Source organism: Diabrotica undecimpunctata, chromosome 5, assembly GCF_040954645.1.
Source record: "Diabrotica undecimpunctata isolate CICGRU chromosome 5, icDiaUnde3, whole genome shotgun sequence".
Classification (NCBI taxonomy): domain Eukaryota; kingdom Metazoa; phylum Arthropoda; class Insecta; order Coleoptera; family Chrysomelidae; genus Diabrotica; species Diabrotica undecimpunctata.
Window position 1 is genome coordinate 83,893,272 of NC_092807.1, and position 21,752 is coordinate 83,915,023.

The 21,752-nt window shown below is 32.4% G+C and overlaps 1 protein-coding gene across 4 annotated transcripts in view; it reads left to right on the forward strand.

Annotated features, from left to right (window-relative positions):
* Positions 1 to 1,600: 1,600 nt before the first annotated feature.
* Positions 1,601 to 21,752, forward strand: part of LOC140441428 (multiple coagulation factor deficiency protein 2 homolog) — a 30,242-nt gene continuing 10,090 nt past the window's right edge. The window contains exons 1-4 of one of the 4 annotated variants that reach the window (XM_072532152.1): positions 1,601 to 1,683; positions 10,416 to 10,594; positions 10,687 to 10,863; positions 11,187 to 11,375. In XM_072532152.1, the coding sequence (XP_072388253.1) occupies positions 11,190 to 11,375 (186 nt within the window). In that variant the 5' untranslated portion in view covers positions 1,601 to 1,683; positions 10,416 to 10,594; positions 10,687 to 10,863; positions 11,187 to 11,189. The remainder of the gene's footprint in view (positions 1,684 to 10,415; positions 10,595 to 10,686; positions 10,864 to 11,186; positions 11,376 to 21,752) is intronic. The other 3 variants (XM_072532153.1, XM_072532154.1, XM_072532156.1) reach the window with 3 other exon arrangements.

The following is a 21,752-nucleotide window of genomic DNA, read 5'->3' on the forward strand; positions in this document are numbered from 1 at the left end:
TATACATATAGCCACCACGTAGTCCCGAATTTAATCCGCTTAATTTTGGTGTATGGGGCGCAATAAAACAAGGTGTCTATAAGAATCCCATAAACAGTCGCAACCAACTATGGGAAGAAATAAATACTGCAGCAGTTTCTTTAGAACCAATGATGCTCTTTAATGAGACGATCTTTTATGGAATATATTGACAAATTAATTAAAGAAAATGGTGGACATATCGAACACTTACTTTGACAAAAAGTTGTGTTATTTAGTTTAACTATTTCTTAATTTGATTTGTAAACAAAATGTTTTAATTATGACTTTATTTTAACATAAAACGTAAAATGTTTGATGTAAAATCCTATTATTCTAACTACTTTATTGCTTTATTTGAATACGTATTCAAATAAAGCAATAAAGTAGTTGACGTCTTTTATTTGCCAATTATTGACCGATAAAACCTCTGCTATTCAACCATTGAATATATTCCAAATATATATATATATATATATATATATATATATATATATATATATATATATATATATATAATATATAAATAACTATGGTTAATACATCCCTTTTCCCATCTCAATACTACTTTTAATATCAGTATATAAAGTCTTAACTGCTCCTATACAAAATTGCGTACACCATTTTTCGCCATTACGGCATAATCTGAGCTGATAAGGATGGGTGATCTGAACCTTTTCTTTGGTAAATTCTTAAGGTCTTCGTTAGCCTAATCTAAACAGTAATCTATGCTTTACTTGTTCTACTGTATCCTATATTTTGAACTATTTCTCAGCATTTACTATCCCACAATAAATTTTTTACTTAAAGCACGGCTTGTTTAACGGTATTACGGCAATAGTAGTAGTATGTCTGGTCTTCTACATATATTTACCGTTCGTTCTTTAACATAATTGTTACGTTCAATATTGTAAAACCTTGAACAACCCATTTAATTATTTTTGACTTTTAAAAATTTCCAATTGTCTTTATTTTGTTTTATGAATTTCGTCGTATTCCTTTTTACTGGTTTCCTTATGTTTTTTAGAATTTAATTTTCTTGTATTAACTTTTATACTTGTTTGTAATCTTAGAAATCTTGACTCATTTATTGTATCTCTCTTTTTGCATCTTTTACTTGATTTAAATCGGTTTTTAATTCTCTTCTCTTCAGTGCAAGACAGGTGGATGGTTCAGAAAGGCAAGGCTTAGGTTTTAATAATACCTAAAGATATTATGTCTATAACTAGTATAACTAGGTAAAAATAGTATTATATTGAAGATACGAGAGAAGAAAATTTAAAAATGACTAGTGGGCACAGTGGCATTTTCGAACAGTGACATAAAATGTTTTAAAATTTAAGACTAATTTTATTAATTATTATATTGCTCATTAATTTTTTTTAATAATAAAACTTGATTAAAATTTAAACAAAAGATTTCTAGTCATCAAACGTTTATAACACGAACCGACTAACCTAGATACCATTACATTTAAATTTTTGCATGTCGCATGAAGAATTTAGCGAACAGACCCTATCTTTAATTATTTTGAAACTGCCCCTGCAACCCTGCGCACTTTGCTCTTGCTGGCAAGATCGATGAAATAGGTGCTCTCGAGTTGACATGTGAAGGAGTAAATATTGCTAAAGGCCCTAGATGTAATATATCTTTGGAATTAATAATGTAAGTTATTTTAATATAACATATTTTGAGTACAATTAGACATTGTCATGTAAAAGATATTTTCTTCTGTTATTAATTTTGTTTAGATTATTTCCTATAATTTATGAGGGATGTAAATTGTTTTAAACAATTTCTTATTAATGGAATTTTGCTCTACCTCACGAAGTAATATCACATTTTTCTTTTTTTTTTTTAATTAATTTTAAACACTTTGCGTGTTTAAAATAAATATATGTCTTTGCTGTAGATTTAATTCTATTTATTAATTTTAACATTTTAACTCCAATATATATATATATATATATATATATATATATATATATATATATATATATATATATATATAACTGTTTTGGATGGGTTGGAGTCAATAAAAGGGCTATTGGTTAACTATTTTTTTTATATCTCGAGCTTTCAATTGTGTTTACAATTATTATCAAGAGCTGCTAAAAAAGACAAAATATCTACAAAAACAAAAAAATGTATTAAAAAAATGTTTTCAAAATTATACTAAATAAAAAAAAATTTCAGAGAAGCATTTAAGCATTTATTAGATTAGGACATGTTTATATTAATTATTTTTAAGATGTATTAGCAGCAATTTTTATTTACTAAACTAATTTTTAGCAGCTCTTGATAATAATTGTAAACACAATTGAAAGCTATAAAAAATCAGAAAGCGAGATATAAAAAAATAGTTAACCAATAGCCCTTTTATTGACTCCAACCCATCCAAAACAGTTATATATTTTTTCCAAACGAGTCACAAGTACTTCTTTTTTCTTATTCTTATATATATATATATATATATATATATATATATATATATATATATATATATATATATATATATATATGTGTGTGTGTGTGTGTGTGTGTGTTAAAAAATTAGTGTTAAAAGTAAAATTATTTTATAGTCAATAATAATATGATAAATACGAATATATAAAGTTAAACCATTAATTTTGTTTTTGAGTAAATATGCCAATAATGGCTGTAACTTTAAATATGTTCTTTACCATGATACACCATGCTACGTTAAATTTTTTCCTTTCTGCAGATGATATCTATACAGGGCTCTGCTGAACTGTTTCGAACAACTGTAACTTACACTATTTTTGCCCGAATTGGGAGTGAAGTTTTTGGGAGTTGAAATTTAGTAGAAATAAAAAAAAAATTGATTAGTGTTTTTCTAATAAAGTACTGTAGTGCTTCTATTACATTTACTAGATAGCGTTATCTCTAACTCTATGAACTGCCTTAAAGAATTTAAAAAGAAGGTTCCTTGTTTCTATAATTATTTTGAATAGCTTAAAATTACATAGAAAGCTGTGTATTTGTATTTTTTGTTTGCAAAAATGTTCGCCTGTTCAATAAAACGCTCAGACAGGAAGCCGATTGGTATTTTTAGTTGCGCATTTTTTGCAATAAAAATTTGCATCTTTTTGCACCTTTCTTTTTAATCCTGACCCCTGGAGGGAGTTATGTGGTTATGGGGATATAAATTTTTTTAAACAACTTCTTATAAATAAAATTTTGCTCTGCCTCACAAAGTAATATCCCATTTTTTTTTCTTAAAATAATAACACTCATTAATTTAATTAATGTAATTTGTGATTGTGTGTTTGAAATAAATATATTAAAAATGTCTTTGCCTGTAGATTTAATTCTATTTATTAATTTATTGATGTCGTTTATTGTCTGTCTCCAAAGATCTCTGGCTCTGGTCATTTCTTTTAACTCGTACATAGGTCTTTTGCATATTTCTGTAATTTGATAAATCCATCTTGTTGTGGATCTTCCCCGTGATCTTTGGCCTTCTACCTTTTCTTGGATAATAGGTCTTTCCATGTTTTCTGTATCTGCTCTCATAACATGTACACAGTATTTTAATTGTTGGCGATGGACCTTGCTGGATTTGCTGACTTTTAGCTCATTTAAAATTGAATTATTTGTCCTGTGGCCGTCCACGGAATTCGTAACATTCTTCTTCAACAGAACATTTCAGTGGCATCTACCTTTCTTTATTCCTTTTGTCGTGGGGTCCAACATTCACATCCGTATGTTTATATTGGGAATATTAAACAGTTGATCAACTTTTTTGTAGTATTCGTAAAATTTGAGAGTCCTTCCATATTTTGGTCATCTTTCCTACGGCGACCTTTGGTAGATCCCATCTATTTTTTATTTCTTTCTCAAGTTATTTGTGATCAATATTCTCAGATATAAGTTTGAGCTCACAACCTCAAAACGGGTCAATTGTGGTTATGTGTGGATTATTATTAAGTAGTCTATCCACTATCATGATCTTTGTCTTTGATATGTTAACTGCATACCAAAAATCTGACTTGTGTTTTCAACCACTCGCATAAGATTAATTAACTCTTCTTGTAATATATAATCTTGTAATTCTTCTAATAATATGCTCGCCGTATATATTAAATCATTGCGGAGACAGTATACATCCTTTTTTGAGCCCCTGTTCTGGATGGAATTCATTTGAGTTCAGTATAGTTCAGTTATAAGCGAAATTAAGTGTTGGGGTACGCCTACTTCTTTTAGTATCTGCCATAATTTTTGCCATTTGACCCTGTCGAACGCTTTGCGACAATCTATAAAACGTATAGTAAGATATTGAATTCCTTAGATTTTTCTGTTTGTCTTATGTTCAGAAGATCAGTTTGCCTCTGGGATATTTCTCTTTGTAGCAAAGTTTTCCTACTATTTTTAGCTAAATAGATCTCTTGGCTGAATGTTTTGAACATGGCTCTCAACTTTTTTACATATATTTTTATAGCATTGTTGTTTATCAGCCTTGCATCTTTATTATATTTTTTTTGTTGAAGTCTCTTGAAATGTAACTGTATATTATTCAATTTTTAGATTCCTCAGAATATTCTTGACATATCTTTTATATAATGTCCCATCTTTCAATGTATTGTCTTTAACTGTTTCGGAGTTATTTACTGTTTTCAGATATATTGCAAAATTTGCTGCTGGAAACTAAATGCATATTTTCGATGTAAGTCTTGGTAAGACTAGGTCATAAAACCAATTCTGCGTTCTTTTTTACTGATATGAAATTTAAAAAAATATTTGTTTCTGGTTATTGATTATTGGAACATGATATTTCATTATATCATTAAAAAACATATTACACCCTCTAATTTTTATTCAGTTTCTGCATACGGTTTTGCAAAAAAAATCTCGATTTCACTGTATTCTATATATGATTTAAATTACTAATAATTTTAGTAAATAATTCACATAGTGTGATTAAGTATTAAAGAAAGGAATCATGAAATAGAACAGTATATAATTCAAGAGAAATAAATGCCAGAAGAAGCAAAGTAGTGGACCTGTTGACTTCATATTTAATAGGGTTATTCCTTATACCTAAATAGAAAAAGAATCTATGTACACATATTGATAAATTTGATAGAGTTCTTTTTTATCCCAAGAGTACATATCACATTTCACGTATCACAATGTATCACGTTTTAACATTCCATGATTTTTTAGAAAATCTATAAGAATATGGAAATACGATTTGATCAAAAATTCCTCGGCATGATGTAGTAGGATCTGGTTATGAATATTAAAAGAAGAAATTACTAAAATTATCACTATTATTAAGTCAATAACAATTTGAGTGCAAACGAACAATAACAATTTGAGTGCAAAATGAACAAAACGATAACGGAGAACGTCTGATTGAATTATGCGAACTAAACAACCTAAAAATCCCCAACGGATTCCTCAGACATAAAAATATTCAGAAATATACATGGACGCAAGAAACACGAAAGCTGAAATCGATAATAGACTACATAATAATCAAACAAGATACCAGAATAAAAATCAAAGATGTGCGAGTCAGAAGAGGAGCCGAGGAGCAAATAAGAACCGTTGAATACTATAAGAGAAAAACAATACAATATGGAACTGTCCATATTGTATTGTTGCAATCCAAGAACAATCAATAAGAGAACTATACCAACAACGTCCAGACCAAAAATTAATAGAATTTAGATACGGCAACATCGAAGAAATATACGAGCATATAAAGGCCAGTATAAAACAAGCAGCATTCGAAGCCCTTGGAGAAAAAGAACATACAGGGTGTTTCAAAAAAAGGTAACCCCGTCTCTAGGGTAGGTGAAAAACTAAAAAATAATTGGGGTTTGCTCATAAAAAAATTGTTTTAACGCCATCCGTTTTCAAGATACAGGGCGTCAAAGAAAAAAAAATTTTACGCATTTTTTACGATTTTTCCGAAACTACTGCCAACATTGTAATGAAATTTTATACGAATATGTTTTGGAAGCTGATACATCCCATGAATTTGTTTTTATATTAGTATTAGTCAATATAACTTTTTTAAGAGTATAATTATTAATCAAAATTTCAAGTAAACTTACACATCATTAAATTTTACACGAAAAAGGTACTCTTGGTAGAACTCGATACTATGTACCGTTTTCGGAATATTTTGATTTGAAAATTATGGAGTAATAATTGATGCTGGTAGTAATGATAAAGTTCTAATAGGTATACCTCTATTTTCTCCAAGTGTGCCATGGAAATCTGACATCTATTGACGATATTATGACGATAAATCAACAATAATTAGAGTTTTGAAACCTTGTTATTTGTAAAATGAAATCAAAATGTACTCAAATGTTGAATACACTGACATGTTATTAACCTTAGGCGAATGTTTAGGATGTTCTAGTGCAGCTGTGACACGTTATGTAGAAAAGTTTCCTAGAAGAAACCAAGTAAAAAAACATTTAGAGCCGTTGAACGACGTTGTCGAGAAACTGGAAATGTGAGACCAAATAAAATAAATTCTGGTAGACCAAGAACAACAAGAACAATTAATAAAGAAAATAATATTTTAAATTTACTTGATCAAGATCCAACAGTTAGCGTAAGGAATATAGAAAGACAAACAAATACTTCTTCTTCAAGTACCTGAAAGAACAGCAATTACATCCTTATCATTACAGACAAGTCCAAGAGCTCTTGCCAGATGATCTACCGGTTAGAGTGGATTTTTGTGAAACATTGCAAGAAAGGACAGCCCACAATCCAAATTTTTTAAAATGCATTCTTTTTACGGACAGGCCACCTTTACGCGACAAGGTATGTTTAACTCCCATAATGCACACTACTGGTGTGATGAGAATCCACGAGTCAAAAGGGTATCACATTACCAACACTCATTTAAAGTTAATGTTTGGGCAGCAACTTTAGGTAACAAATTAATAGGTTATCATATTCTACCTGGAAATTAAAATGGTAATATGTATCTTGATTTTTTAAACAACTCCTTATTCGAGATATTAGAAGATTTAACGCTAAACGAGCGAAGATCTTTATTTTTTATGCACGATGGAGCTCCACCACACTTTGGTAGAAGGTATCGTAATTGGTTAATTAATCATTTTCCGAATCGATGGATTGGTAGAGCTGCAGAAGCTCCGATTCATTGGCCTCCTCGGTCATGCGATTTTAACCCTTTGGACTACGCAGTTTGGTCGTATATTAAGGAAAAAGTCTATGCTACAGAGGTAAATTCAAGCCAAGAACTGAAAGAAAGAATTCAACGTCAATTTATTGACATCATAGCTGATCCCGTACCGTTTAGAAGATTAATGGAATCTTTAGAAAAAAAATAGACTTGTATATTCGCGAAAACGGAGGGCATTTTGAACACTTACTGTAATTGAATTTTATTTTATGTTCTTAGTCATTAATTTAATTTTCTTCTTGTGAGTTTTGTTTAATTACTAACTATTTTATACCAGCATCAATTATTACTTCATAATTTTCAAATCAAAATATTCCGAAAACGGTACACAGTATCGAGTTTTACCAAGAGTACCTTTTTCGTATAAAATTGAATGATGTTTAAGTTTACTTGAAATTTTGATTAATAATTATACTCTTAAAAAAGTTATATTGACCATTTTTGACAAGCAAACCCCAATTATTTTTCAGTTTTTTAGCTACCCTAGAGACGGGGTTACCTTTTTTTGAAACACCCTGTATAACAAATAAACAGCACTATTATGAAATAAATGAACCAACAAAAAGAATAATTGAACAACGATCAATTGAATAATTGAATAAAAACAACGATGAAGTTTATAAAGAATATAGAGAAAAAGATAGAGAAGTGAAAAAACAAATAACATAACAAAAGAATGAAGAATGGGAAAAAACCTGCTTAAATATTGAAACATACATCAGAAGTACAAGAACTTCGGAGTCATGGAAAATAATGGGAAGATTGAAACAAAACTCAAAAGAAAAAATTAAATTGGAAAATATACAGGACAAAGAATGGAAGGAAAATTACAAGAAACTGTTAACAGAACAAAGACCACAATTCATTGGAAAAGAAAACAGGCGAAGACGAAGCAGATCCCCTTAACAAGAAATAGAAATAACAGATAGGGAAATGAGAACGGCCACAAAAGCAATAAAAAATAAGAAAGCACCGGGACCTGGAAGCATCTCACCTGAGCTTATAAAATACGGATCAAAAAAATTACACCGAATGATACAATGGATATTTCAGAAAGCCATAAATGGAGAACAGCTCCCAAAGGAATAGAAGGAGGCATATATGACATCTGTATTTAAGAAAGGAGATAGAAAACGATGCGAAAACTACAAAGGAATAAGCGTAATGCCATCAATATATGGGCTTATATGGGAAGATACTGCGAGAAAAGATAGAGCAAGCGATAAAAGGTAAAATCGGGGATGATCAGGCAGGCTTCACGGCAGAAAGATCATGCATAGACCACATATACACACTGGAACAACTGTTGGAAAAAAAGAAAGAAAAAAAGAGATATACATTTGGCATTTGTGGACCTGAGAAAGGCGTATGACTCTGTACCAAGGTTAGAACTATGGGAGGCAATGTACAAATTAGAAATACAGACGGAACTCATAGAAGCTACAAAAGCTCTGTATAAAGAAAATAAAACGTCTATTAAAATGGGAAAAAGAATCATAGGGAACTTCACCACAACAAAAGGGCTCAACAACCCTATTCAAAATATACTTAGAGAAAGTAGTGATTGCACAAGACCAAGATGACCTCAGCTACATGATGAAGAAACTACAAAAAGAATATACCAAGGCTGGCCTAGATATTAACCTCGCGAAAACAGAGTAGCTCTCTGCAAGTGAAGAAAACATAGAAGATCTACAGATTGATGACAACGTAACAATCAAAGGAAAGGATAAATTCAAATACTTGGGATTTATAATCACGAAAAAGGCAACAACAGAGGAAGAAATTACACAAAGATTAGCACAAACAAGAACAGCAATCTGACAACTTAACGCAGTATGGTGGGATAGACACCTAAATATGACGACAAGAACACAGATTTATAGAACATTAGTGCGAAGTATTATGACATATGGGGCTGAAAATTGGATCACAAACAAGAAAAACAGCAGTAAGATAGTAGCAACAGAGATGAAATGCCTGCGAAGATGCTGCAGAGTAACAAAAATAAATAGGAGAAGTAATGACAAAATAAAGCAAATAACATCAATAGAAACAGACATACTAACATATATAGAACAAAAAAGACTAAAGTGGTATGGACATGTCAGAAGAACTAGCGACAGCAGATGGATAAAGAGAATAACCGAATGGAGCCCCATAGGAAGGAGGAAAAAAGGCGACCCCGAAAATCCTGGAGGAACGAAGTAGACGACGCCATGAGTAAGAGAGGCCTAAACCATGGAGAATGGGACAACAGAGAGAGATGGAAACGGTTGAGCGAGGGAAGGCAGTGAATACTGTAGAATCGCTGAATATATATATATATATATATATATATATATATATATATATATATATATATATATATATATATATATATATATATATATATATATATATATATATATATATATATATATATATATATATATATATATATATATATATATATGAGGGTGGTTCGAAAAATCGAAGTTCGAAAATTGTTTTGGAATAGTGCGCAAATGTTTGCCAATTGGTATTACAAATCTAATCTTTATTTACGATTTTTCAAAACGTGTTCATCTTCTGCCGTCTACCGGGGAAAATACGAACTTATGATTTTAATTGAACAGTTAAGTAATAAGTACATGTTATTATTATAAAAATGATATCCATTTAAAATATCTTTAAAATATGTAATTTTTATTCCTCTACCCACTCCCTACCCTCCATCTTAATTTTGATAATTTATTGTTTGTAGCCTTTTTTTTTGAGATGCGATGTCGATGATTTTGTCAGGCAAACATTGAAGCAATGAAGGCAAGTTATTTTATTGTTTTGCCAATCTGTCAGATCAATATAGCCATCTGCGTCAAAATTCATTTGTAGAATAATAAAACGTCGGATATTGGATAGATCAGTATTGGCCTTAGTTTTTGCATTGAGAATGCGACGAAGTGCAAGCTCTCTTATATACTGGCGAGTGTCATGCAGCATACATAGCAGAAGATTTTCCTAACAAAGGATGTATGTACAAAATGGGCAATTCTTTGAATAACAGGGTCTACAACACTTTTCAAATTTTGCTCTAGGTTTTGACAACGTTTTATTGTTTGTTATTATGATTTGTACCATTTACACATGATAAGTTGCATTTAACCTGAAGTCATAAATTTGGTCAGTTTCTTTAATTCTAATGTTGGATTTTTAGTCCTTACATAAAGAATGCGATTCGCCAACGTGAGCCATCAAGAATGATTCAACTTTCCAGGTTTTCGGTTTAGTACTTCCACAAAACATTCAACAATTCCAAGGTCGTGTAGCACTACCATTGCCATAGCTGCTGCAGATCTGTCCGATAGTCCATAGCGGTCACGGACTTTGGCCAAGGTAGGAAGTTTGAAATAATTTTGTGTACACTGCATTTCTGTATTGATATTGGCATGCGAAGTGGAAGGCAATTCATGATCTATTTCTATCAGTTTCTAGCTTTCTCGTCGTGAGGATTTACTGGAAGTTGCAGCAACCCCGCAGATGGGACTAGACTAAACATAGACTAAACATTTCGCTTTTCAAAAGCCTGTAGAGGACAGAGGATGTAATTTTATCCAAAAGTCGTAATAAGACTTCCTTATAACCGTTACTAAAGGTAACTGTTGGTGGGTATTCCAATTGAATTTGTTAGTTTTTTTTTTAAATGTTATGATTATTACTCTACTACTTTTTTTTTCATTTTGCGATTATCGATCCGCCCTAGTAGACACACACACACACATATATATATATATATATATATATATATATATATATATATATTATAAATATATATGTATATAATATATATATATATATATTATAAATATATATGTATATATATATACATATATTATATACATACATTATATATATTATATACAGGTTTTATAAACTCACATTTTTGATGATTAGAGCAACTATAGGTTATCTAAAAAACTTGTTACAGGCGATGGACATGATTTCAAGATTATTTAACTTGATTTTACTGGCAGCAGTCTTTGTTGAATCAAGAGGCCCACATCATCCTAGAGGAGAAAAGATAATAAAAAGACATGTTCATTATACGCCAACAGGAAGCACTAATGAAAAACTTACAGAGGACGAGCAGCTTCTGCACGATACACAGCATATTCAGGTACTGAAACGGTTTGGATAAAAATATAGCTCCTATTTCCAAGAAATTCCATATTCCAATATATGTATATATATATATATATATATATATATATATATATATATATATATATATATATATATATACATATATATATCTATTGCAATGTATTTAATTGTTTTAATATTTGAGTAAGAGTAAGTAATATTTAAGATCTTAACATTCCTATCTATTTCATCTGGATTGTTATTATCAGGAGAAAACTGAAGGGTAAACATAATCGTTAAAAATGCATGTCCTTTGCCTGTAATAAATTCGTCAACAAAATAAGACACAATACTGTTTTTTTTTCACACAGAATTTTCTATAATAATAACAATTGGGTCAGTTAGCAGTACGCTTTGAGTGAAACATTGCCTCGTGCAAAAAAAAATATTTTATAAAAACTACACAACTACTTGTGTGACATCTTTTCATTATTGACAGAATTGTAGCCTTCAGGCCTATAGTCAGAATAATCCATTTCAACTTTCTTTTCGTACACTATTATTGATTATTATTTTATCTCAACTATCTGCATAATTTGGTTAAAATGTTTTGTTTTCTTTACTCTATGTTTGGTTATTTTGTATATCTTTATTGTATTTTCTTTGGCGTTAAGTTCATTGCATAAATTCTTGTATAGTGAGGTGCAAAATTATGGAATATATTCATTTTTCAAGAATGGGCGATTTTGGAGACAAATACCGAAACAGGTCGATTTTTATACTTCAGTTATGATTTTTTGGTATATACTCGTATATCACATACTGGTACGTTATCAGGTTACTGTTCCCTTTAAACTTAAGGTTGCTTTATCAGCAACAAGGGTTTCGCGAATGAAGCATAGAATATGATTAAATAAATCTTGCATTATTTCGCAAAACTGCCTTTGGCGATCTGGATCACCCTTATTGAGGTCCTGGACATTCTCTACAGATGATATTTCGTTTTTTTAGTACACGTAATACAAACCTTTTAAAAATGTTTATATCAGCTGCAATTTACTTTGAATTAATTTGAGGATTCTCTGCTACACTTAATAATGTAGCAATGTATATATTACTTGCCAGACCTATTGCTGGACGTGAGAACCTGAAGAAGGTCTGCACGGGACCGGCAAGGTTGGAAGCAGAGTTTGGAGGAGGCCAAGGCTCGATTTGGGATGTAGCGCCATTGGAGAGAGAGGGAGATATATATTATCGTTTATTGGTACACAACCAGCATTTGCAACATATTTCACGTCTCCAGTTTTTCTAAATTTCTTCTCAATTTTACTAACAATTCATACAGACAGGTGTGAAGGTGTATTTGAATATTTTATATAACATAAGTTATGCACTTCTTGTTGTGTCCCGGTTTTTTCCTATATCTAATTAAATTAATGCTTCAATTCTTTCTGTTTCTGTTCATGGGGCTATTATTATTTATTTCATGCAATACACTAGTCGTTATAAGTAAATGCAAAGAACTCAACCAAACCAACTCGAATTTTAAAAACTAGAAAATTAGACTTTTGCTATAGTTCTTGTTAGTTCTCATTATTTAATTGGCTAATATAACAATTTATTTTTGTCTTTTTATACTAGTAGAAAGAATATCAGTACTAAATATTTACTTTTAAACTTTTTTAAGTGTTTTAATAATAAACGAAATTAGGAACTTCCCATTTAATTCAATACATCTTAAGAATTCAATGAGGATGATCTGGATCGCCGATCGACCACAAAATTAATAAGATTTAAAAAATAAAATTAGATTAGAAATTCGTAATATAACTCAAGAAATGATTCACAATATTCAAGAGACAGGCGGGTGGCAGTTTTAACATTTAATTTAGGCGAAAAGAACTATTTATTTGCCAAATAAACATTTTTTTTTCTCTTTTCTGACAGCAGTAAAATGTATATGAAGTTAAAAAAATAATATACATACTTCTTGTTGTATCAATATTTTTAATTCAAACATTATTTTTTTGATTACCCTGTATAAATAACTATGTTAATGTATATAATATTACTGAATATAGAAGTGAATACCTTTTCAAATGAGCTAACACACTACCCCTATTCTGATTAAAAAAAATCATTATTTACGTCATCACGCCCATATGGATATCGATAACGTCACTAGTATGACATATATGCCAAAAAATAATAGTTGATCTATTTCGAGATTTGTCTTCAAAATTGCCCATTCTCGAAGAAATGAATTAATTCCATACTTTTGCTCCCCACTGTATATATGCTTTTGCTTTTTTGGCCATATCTAATTTTTCTTCCGTTTTGACAACTTTATAATAACGAAGAACTTTACTAAACCTGTTTTCTATTATTATATAATTTTTACCTTTCGATTTTTGTTTACTTTTATTTGACCTCACGTTCGTGAATTTCCTTTAACGCATACATTCTTATAAGCTTCTGCTTTTGTTTTTTGTAATATCTAATTTCTCTACCTTTTTGGTAAGTCCATAATTTTTTGATGTCTGTCGACTGACCGTCGTATTGCAAGTAACTTTTTATTTTGCTCGAAATTTTTTTTCCTTATGGAAGTCGAAGAACAAAATTTTTTTAACGACATCTTCTGAAAATATTTATATATCATTCAAAAACTAGACTTAAATGGCGAGAGGAAATTTAATGGATCCGAATTAAAAATATATAGGAATATAATATCTAAAGAAACAAGAATGTTAGAAAATAAAGATACAGATGCCTGTATGCGAAAGGATATTATACAAAGGAAAATGCGTTTAAATTAAAAAACTGAAGAAGTATCAAAACCAAAAGTCGAAAAACTACGGTACTAAAATATAAAGTTTATAAACAAATGCAGAATTAAAATGCTTTAAAAAAAATAACAAAATTCTTTAGCATTAATTACACATTTTATTTTTATTCTACTAGATTGAGTAAACAATTCTTCTTAAATCTAAGGTCATTTTAACTTTATTACATATACAACGCATCTAATAAATAGTTCAAGATCGTCATATCAGAAATATTATCAGCAATGTTTTTCAAGTTCATGTTTTTGCAGAAAAACTTAAAGATAAATATAAACATGACATATATTTAAATAAACTTTTGATAAATTATCTTAAAAACACAATTTATGGAATAAGCACAAGTCTGACGTTAGTTTTCAATAAATTTACACTTAAAATTTAGTGAACAAACGTTTAAATATAACTATAGTCCAGTAACTTGGCGGAAAATATTACCTTACCTTCTGTCAGACTGCATGGATTTAGCTGAAAATTTGGATTTAAGCTTGTCTTATTCTCCTTTCGCAAAAGATATATACGGGTGAGGTGCGCTTTTTTGTTAAGGGGTTAAAACTACCACTAAGTTGAAAAAATAGAAAAACACTTATTTAAGCGTTTTATGCAATAAAATCTGATTGAATTAGGTAAAATAAACATATTCAATGACAATTTGTACTTCAATACCAATTTTAAACCCTTAGAAACCATCGCTCATAACGTAGATAACGTAAAAAAATATTTGTTTACGATGTAAAATGCTTAACTTTATAAATTCAAATCAATATTCATTTAGCTTTTAAATTCATTTCATGTCTTGTTTAGTCTAGTTTAGTGTTTAGTTTTTAGCAATGTATATTAATGACTAATTGTATACAAACTATGTTTGTCAGAAAGAAAATAAAGAGTTTGATTTGATTTGAATAACAATTCATTCATTGCTTGTGGAATGATGTTTTATTAGCTTCAAGTTTTTAAAGCCTAGAAAGCACCCTTTTATGAAAAAAGTACTTAAAGAGCCTATTTAGGGTTTAAAATATTTTGTAATTTTCCATTTAGATAACTAGAAATTCATTCCTCGCTTATGAAACCATATTTCTTTAGTTTAAACTCTTCCCCTAAAAATCACCCCTAAAGACAACTATAACGTTAAAACAGTTTTTTTTAAATAGAGAGGTTCCGGAGCCTTCTTTTCTTCGTAGATTCGGTGTTCGTAGAAAAGAAGATTTCTACGAACTGCTAGAAGAAGTATACGACAGCTCACCAAGAAACGACATCAAGATCGTACTAGGAGATATGAATGCTCAAATAGGCAAAGAAGAACTTTTCTTAGGAACCATTGGTAAACATTCACTCCATCAAAATACCAATGAAAATGGAGAATTACTTATCAACATTGCCAGTAGAAAAAACATGATCATAAGTTCGACTTTTTTCCCACACCCTACATACACAAAGCGACATGGATTATGCCTGAAGGAACAACCGCTAACCTAATTGATCGTGTCTTGATAGACAAACGGGCCGCAACAAGCATATAAGATCTGAAGAGCCGAAGAGGAGCATGCTGCGGATCTGACCATATCCTAGTACAGATAAAATACAGATGCAGAATTCAGAGAAAGAGGAGGGAAAGACAGGAGCAATAACACAACAGCTAGATATACAAAAATTGAAACAACAAGATGTCAAACATACCTATAAGAGAGAAATAACACAAACACTGACAGACCATACAGAAAATAAATAAAGAACACAAAAAATATATGGAAAGAAGAACCAGAGAAAGAAGGTCAAGTTACCAAGATGCAAGACGAAGGGCCAATAAAATATGCCGAACAGAGAAAAGAAAATACAAAAACGGCAATATACAGAAAATATATGGAAGAAAATCTTCAAATCAACAATGTAATAAGACAGGCGTACAGATATCTACGTAATTTAAGAAAAGGATACAAACCCCAACCAAATCTATGCAGAAATCAAGAAGGGCAAATAACCAGTGATCCAAAAGAAATAAAATCAGTCTAGAAAACTTATTTCCAAACTCTTTTAGGGACACAAGAAAATTAAGAGCATATGGACATGCATCACAATGAGGGAGACACCGAAAATATAGAACCGCCAACGATGGAAAAGTTAAAACAGGCAATACGAGCACAAAAGAACAATAAGGCTCCAGGTATTGACAACGTCCCCCCTGAGCTATATAAATTAGGTGGCGATCAACTAGTAGGACAAATGCATATGCTCATGAACAAGATTTGGAATGATTAAAAGATCCCTAATGATTGGAAAACCGCGATTATATGCACAATCTATAAAAAAGGGAATAAACTGAAATGCGAAAATTATTCCGGCATAACCCTCTTGTGCATGGTGTACAAAATTTTTACTTACATACTAAACCAACGACTCCAACAACTAACTGAAAATATTGTCGGGGAATATCAAACCGGTTTCCGACAAGGAAGATCTACAACTGACCAACTATTTACAGTGAAACAAATTTTAAACAAATCGTGGGAATACGACATTGACGTCCACAACATATTTATAGATTTCAAACAAATCTACGACTCAATTAATAGGAACAAGTTATATCAAATATTGCAGAGCTTTAATATCCCCCAAAAATACATCCGACTGGTAAAAACAACAATGGATTCGTCAATAGCAACTATCAGAGTCCAAAATGAGCTCACTGAAAACTTTACAATAGTTCAAGGATTAAAGCAAGGAGACGGGCTGGCACCGACACTATTCAACCTGACCTTGGAAAATGTGTGGTAAGACAGCTGAATATAGGAAGAGGTAATCTCCTAACAAATAAATCAATACAGATTGTCGCCTATGCCGATGATATCAGCATCATGTCTCGCAGAACAGAAGAGGCGGCAGAAATATATTCACAATTAAAAACAAAGGCAAAAAAGACCGGACTAAAAATAAATATTCAAAAGACAAAACAGTTAACACAGGCAAGAGCGAGGGAAAACAGACGCACAGTTGAATTAGAGGACGATATTGAAACGGTAGAAAGTTTCACATATTTAGAAGTTGTATTAAACACGGATGGAACAGAAGAACCAGAAATCCAAAGAAGAATAGTAAAGGGAAACAAAGCTTATTTTTCACTCGATAATGTGTTCCGCTCCAAAAACACACACTGGAGATCGAAAATCAGGGTCTACAAAATGTTATGTTATGCATGCGAGATATGGGTGATGACAGAAGAGACAAAAAGAAAACTGGAAGTCTTCGAAAGAAAAGTCCTAAGAAAGATATTTGGACCTATTAACGAAAACGGAATATGGAGATCCGGGTACAACCATGAACTTTACCAACTGTTCAAAGAGATACCGATCTCAGAATTCGTTAAACTTCAGAGTCTTCGCTGGGCTGGTCATGTAGTAAGAATGGAGACAGAAAGATTGCAGAAAAGAGCCCTATATAGTAAAATGCAGGGCGCAAGACCAAAAGGAAGGCCACGGAAAAGATGGGAGGATGAAGTGGCAGCGGACGCGCACGAGAGAGAGAGAGAGAGAGAGAGAGAGAGAGAGAGAGAGAGGTCCGGTGCCAATTGCATATTTTTATAAATAAAAAAGTCGTGGTTTCTGTCAATCTTGTAGTATTTTTATTATTCTAATTTATTGTCTTTATTTATTATCAAAGTTTCTACACCTATAACACTTACAAGTTTATTTAAAGTCTTTATTTGTACAATATAACTAATTAATTTCACACTTATAATTATATAATTTATAATTATATACTTTTACAACTTCCAGTTGTATACAAATGACAAGGGATGGATTTCTCTCCGCACCAGTAACTATGCGGATTGCAACAGACTAACACCTGGACTTCGGTGTTTTTAAAGATCTCCTCGACCATACTTCGGATAACCCTCAAATCTAATTGACGGCACTCTAACTTTGGCATGACTAACTTTTGCACGTCGGACTCTAGTACGTGCTCTCTCAATTGAAGTAAGGCTTCCCATACATCTCGGTATGTAGGTTGGTCATGGGCAGTGTCTTTTGTTACCAGGTAGAAAAGGTAACGTGATGCATCTTGGAATTTCAAGGCTTTGCCGGGAGCTGGTACTTGGCATTGAAGTTCTGCAACTCGGCCGAACTTCTTTGGAAAGACGGATGCTAACCATGGTGCGTCTTTGATACTGCCCGGAATGGTAAGGGCCAGCGAGTAGTCGTCGGGAAGCGCGAGTAAATCTTGCTTTTCTTCAGTGGTAACACCATGTCTTGCTTTACCGGTACCTCCATAGGGCCCCATGAATTCCTCAAACGTGAGGTCAGACATATCTTGGACTTGGTTTACTTCCACTTCTTCATCTACGTCGTGGTCACCTTCGAAAGACGCCAGCCAGTTATGGTGTACTATCATCGGCTTTTGCCTCGGAATCTTGCTTATTCGGTAGATGACATTGTTGATCTTCTCCACTGCTGCAACTTGGAAGAACAACCTTTTCGCTTTTTGTGATTATGGAGCCAGACTTTGTCGTTATTCTTAAAGCATCCCTTTTCGGCTTGCGTATTGTACCGTTTCTTCATTCGGTCGCTTGCGATCTGAAGATGGGAACGGACCAACTCGTGTACATTGTCCATTCTTTTTCAAAATTAGATCACATAATCTTCAGCTGCTATATCTTCTCCAGATCGATACCTAAACTCTAGATCACAAGGTAATCGCGTCTCGCGTCCAAATAGGACTCTGGCTGGTGTCTGGCCTGTTGATTCGTTAACAGCAGATCTGTAGGCAATTGTGAACAACGGAAGATATTGGTCCCAGTCTCGCTGATGATCGGACATCATCTTTGTCAAATACTTGCCAACTGTCCTATTCATCCTTTCTACCATATCATCCGATTACGGATGATACACTGTAGTTCTGGTTTTCTTCATTCCTAGTCTATCACATATTCCTTGGAATAGATCGCTTTCGAAGTTCCTTCCTTGGTCACTATGGATCTCCAAAGGCACTCCAAATCGGCTGATATATTCTTAAATCTCGTAAATCTCGTAAATCTCGACCCACTTAGTAAAGTAATCCATTACTACCAACATGTACTTGCCTCCATTTTCACTTTTTGGAAATGGCCCAGCGATGTCCAAAGCTATTCTTTCAAACGGATTTCCAACATTATATTGTCTCATAGGAGCTCTCTTTTTTCGGTGAGGCCCGTTACTCGTAGCACAAATAGTACATTTGTTACACTAGTTCTTTACGTCGTCGGAACTGTTCATCCAATAAAACCGTTCCCGAATTCGCTGAATGGTTTTCTTTACACCGAAATGCCTTCCTGAAGGACTGTCGTGTAACTGACGAAGTACTTCGGCTATTCTGCTCTTTGGGATCACCAACTGTCTTCTCTTCTCTGAACCGTCATTATTTTCCAGTACTCGTTTAAGCAAGCTATCTTCCATGATAAATGAGTCCCACTGGTTCCAATACGTCTTAACTACTGAGCATAGGTTTGATATTTCTTTCCAAGGTGGTCGACGGTTTTCCTCTTTCCATTTTCGAATTTTTTGTATAACTGGATCTCTCTCTTGTTCTTTCCTTATCTTAGTAGGCGTCCAATCGTCGTTGACCATCGTTGTTCTTAGCACTGCTGCTTCCTTGGATTCCGTTTTGTTGCAGTGGGAACACTCTGCTGGGATGGCCTTTTGGAAAGAGAATCAGCGTTTCTGTGGCTAACTCCGGCCCGGTGCTCAATCTTGAAATCGTATTCTAGGAGTCGTTCGATCCATCTGGCTATCTGACCCTCTGGATTCTTAAACTGCATCAACCACTTTAGGGGGGCATGGTCGGTTCGGATTAAAAACTTCCTTTCGTAGAGGTATTGATAAAAGTGCTCTACTGATTTCACTACTGCTAGAAGTTCTCTTCTGGTGACGCAATAATTCTGCTCAGGTTTTGAAAGAACTTTACTGAAATATCAAAGGACTCGTTCCTGTCCTCCTTGAATCTAAGATAGCACTCCTCCAATTCTTACGTTACTTGCATCTGTATCTAAAATAAACTCTCCTTCTGGCAGTGGATACCCCAAAATTGGTGCTGTGATTAAATGCTTTTTAAATGTCTCAAAGGCATTTTGGCAATCTGTATCCCAGCGGTAATCTCTTGCTTCCTCTGTAAGTCGCGTTAATGGCTTAGCGATATCTGCAAACTTCTTAATAAACCTCCAGTAGTAAGTACAAAGTTGAAGAAAAGTATCACTTGATGTTTTTCCGTTGGTTCTGGCCATTCCTTAATGGAATCGATTTTTCCCTTATCCACGGCCACTCCTTCTTTACTGACTAGATGACCCAGATAATTGACTTTAGCTTGAAATAGCTGACACTTCTTGGGATTTAACATCAATTGGGCAGCTTTAAGTCTATTAAAAACGTTTTCTAAATTCTTCAGATGATCTCCATTTTAAAAACTCGACGCGATGTTCAAAACTAACTGTTTCTTTAATAAAAGGCCTCTATATTTATGCTAAACAACCGTTAGACTAGAATTCCGGCGATTCCCTTCGAACAGACAGATGTTGACCTGAATTGGCTCGATTATATTGGAGGAAGACCGGTCTCATCGTGGCTAGCAGCGGTGTTGACCTTTCTCGAAGAAAACGGGGCATCAGACAGCTTTCAGAGAATCTACGAGAACATTTTTGTTAGAATAATAAGATGTTTACAGGTTTAATATGAAAACATAATTTATCGTAACAATATATTCATCTACAAAATTATTATGCGTACTTTGGATATGAAAGAGCTCCAAAATACTTATAGTATTTACACTCTCCAAAAATATCATTGGTTGATTGCCATTAAGTCAGTATTTAAGCTTTAATATATGTATACATACCAATTTGAAAGAAAGTTTTAAAGGCTACAAATTTAGTTTTATTAGAAAGGCAAATTAGCCTTTATTTTTAAAAAATTAAGCTTTGAAGCAATCGAAACAGGGGACGTTCACACCTAGATATACATTTTAATCGGAGATATATTCATTGTTTTTTACGCTACAAAAGTTTATAGAACACGAGAATATTTATTAAAAAAAGGTCTTTTTTACGTACATATTATGGTTTAAAATATTTAAACTTTTAATACTTTTTCGATCAAAGGCATATTTTTTGAGTTACTCATGAAAAACCGTTAAAACGGTGACTTCTTTAATGAAAATTCGCTGTTTTCAACCATAAATAGCTCAAACAGTATTGACTATCTAAAAAAAGTCAGCCCACTGGGCGAAAGCACACATCATTATATAACTTTTGATATTTAAACACTTTCCCATCAACTCACTAAATTTTAAGTGAATCGGTTTAGTCCGACAAAATTGGGAGGTGAATAGCCCGAGTGACAGGAGTACTATGGGTATTTATCCATTTATCCATAACTATAATTACTGTGATACCGTATGTGAGGGATAATGAATTAACTTTATATACAAGAACAAAGCAGTAGCAAATGGGGAAAACAGGAACAAGGAATGGGAGTGTGAGAATAATCTAAACTAGTTATGAGAAACAGAAAACAAGAACATATCGCTTAGACAATTGAAATATATGGATT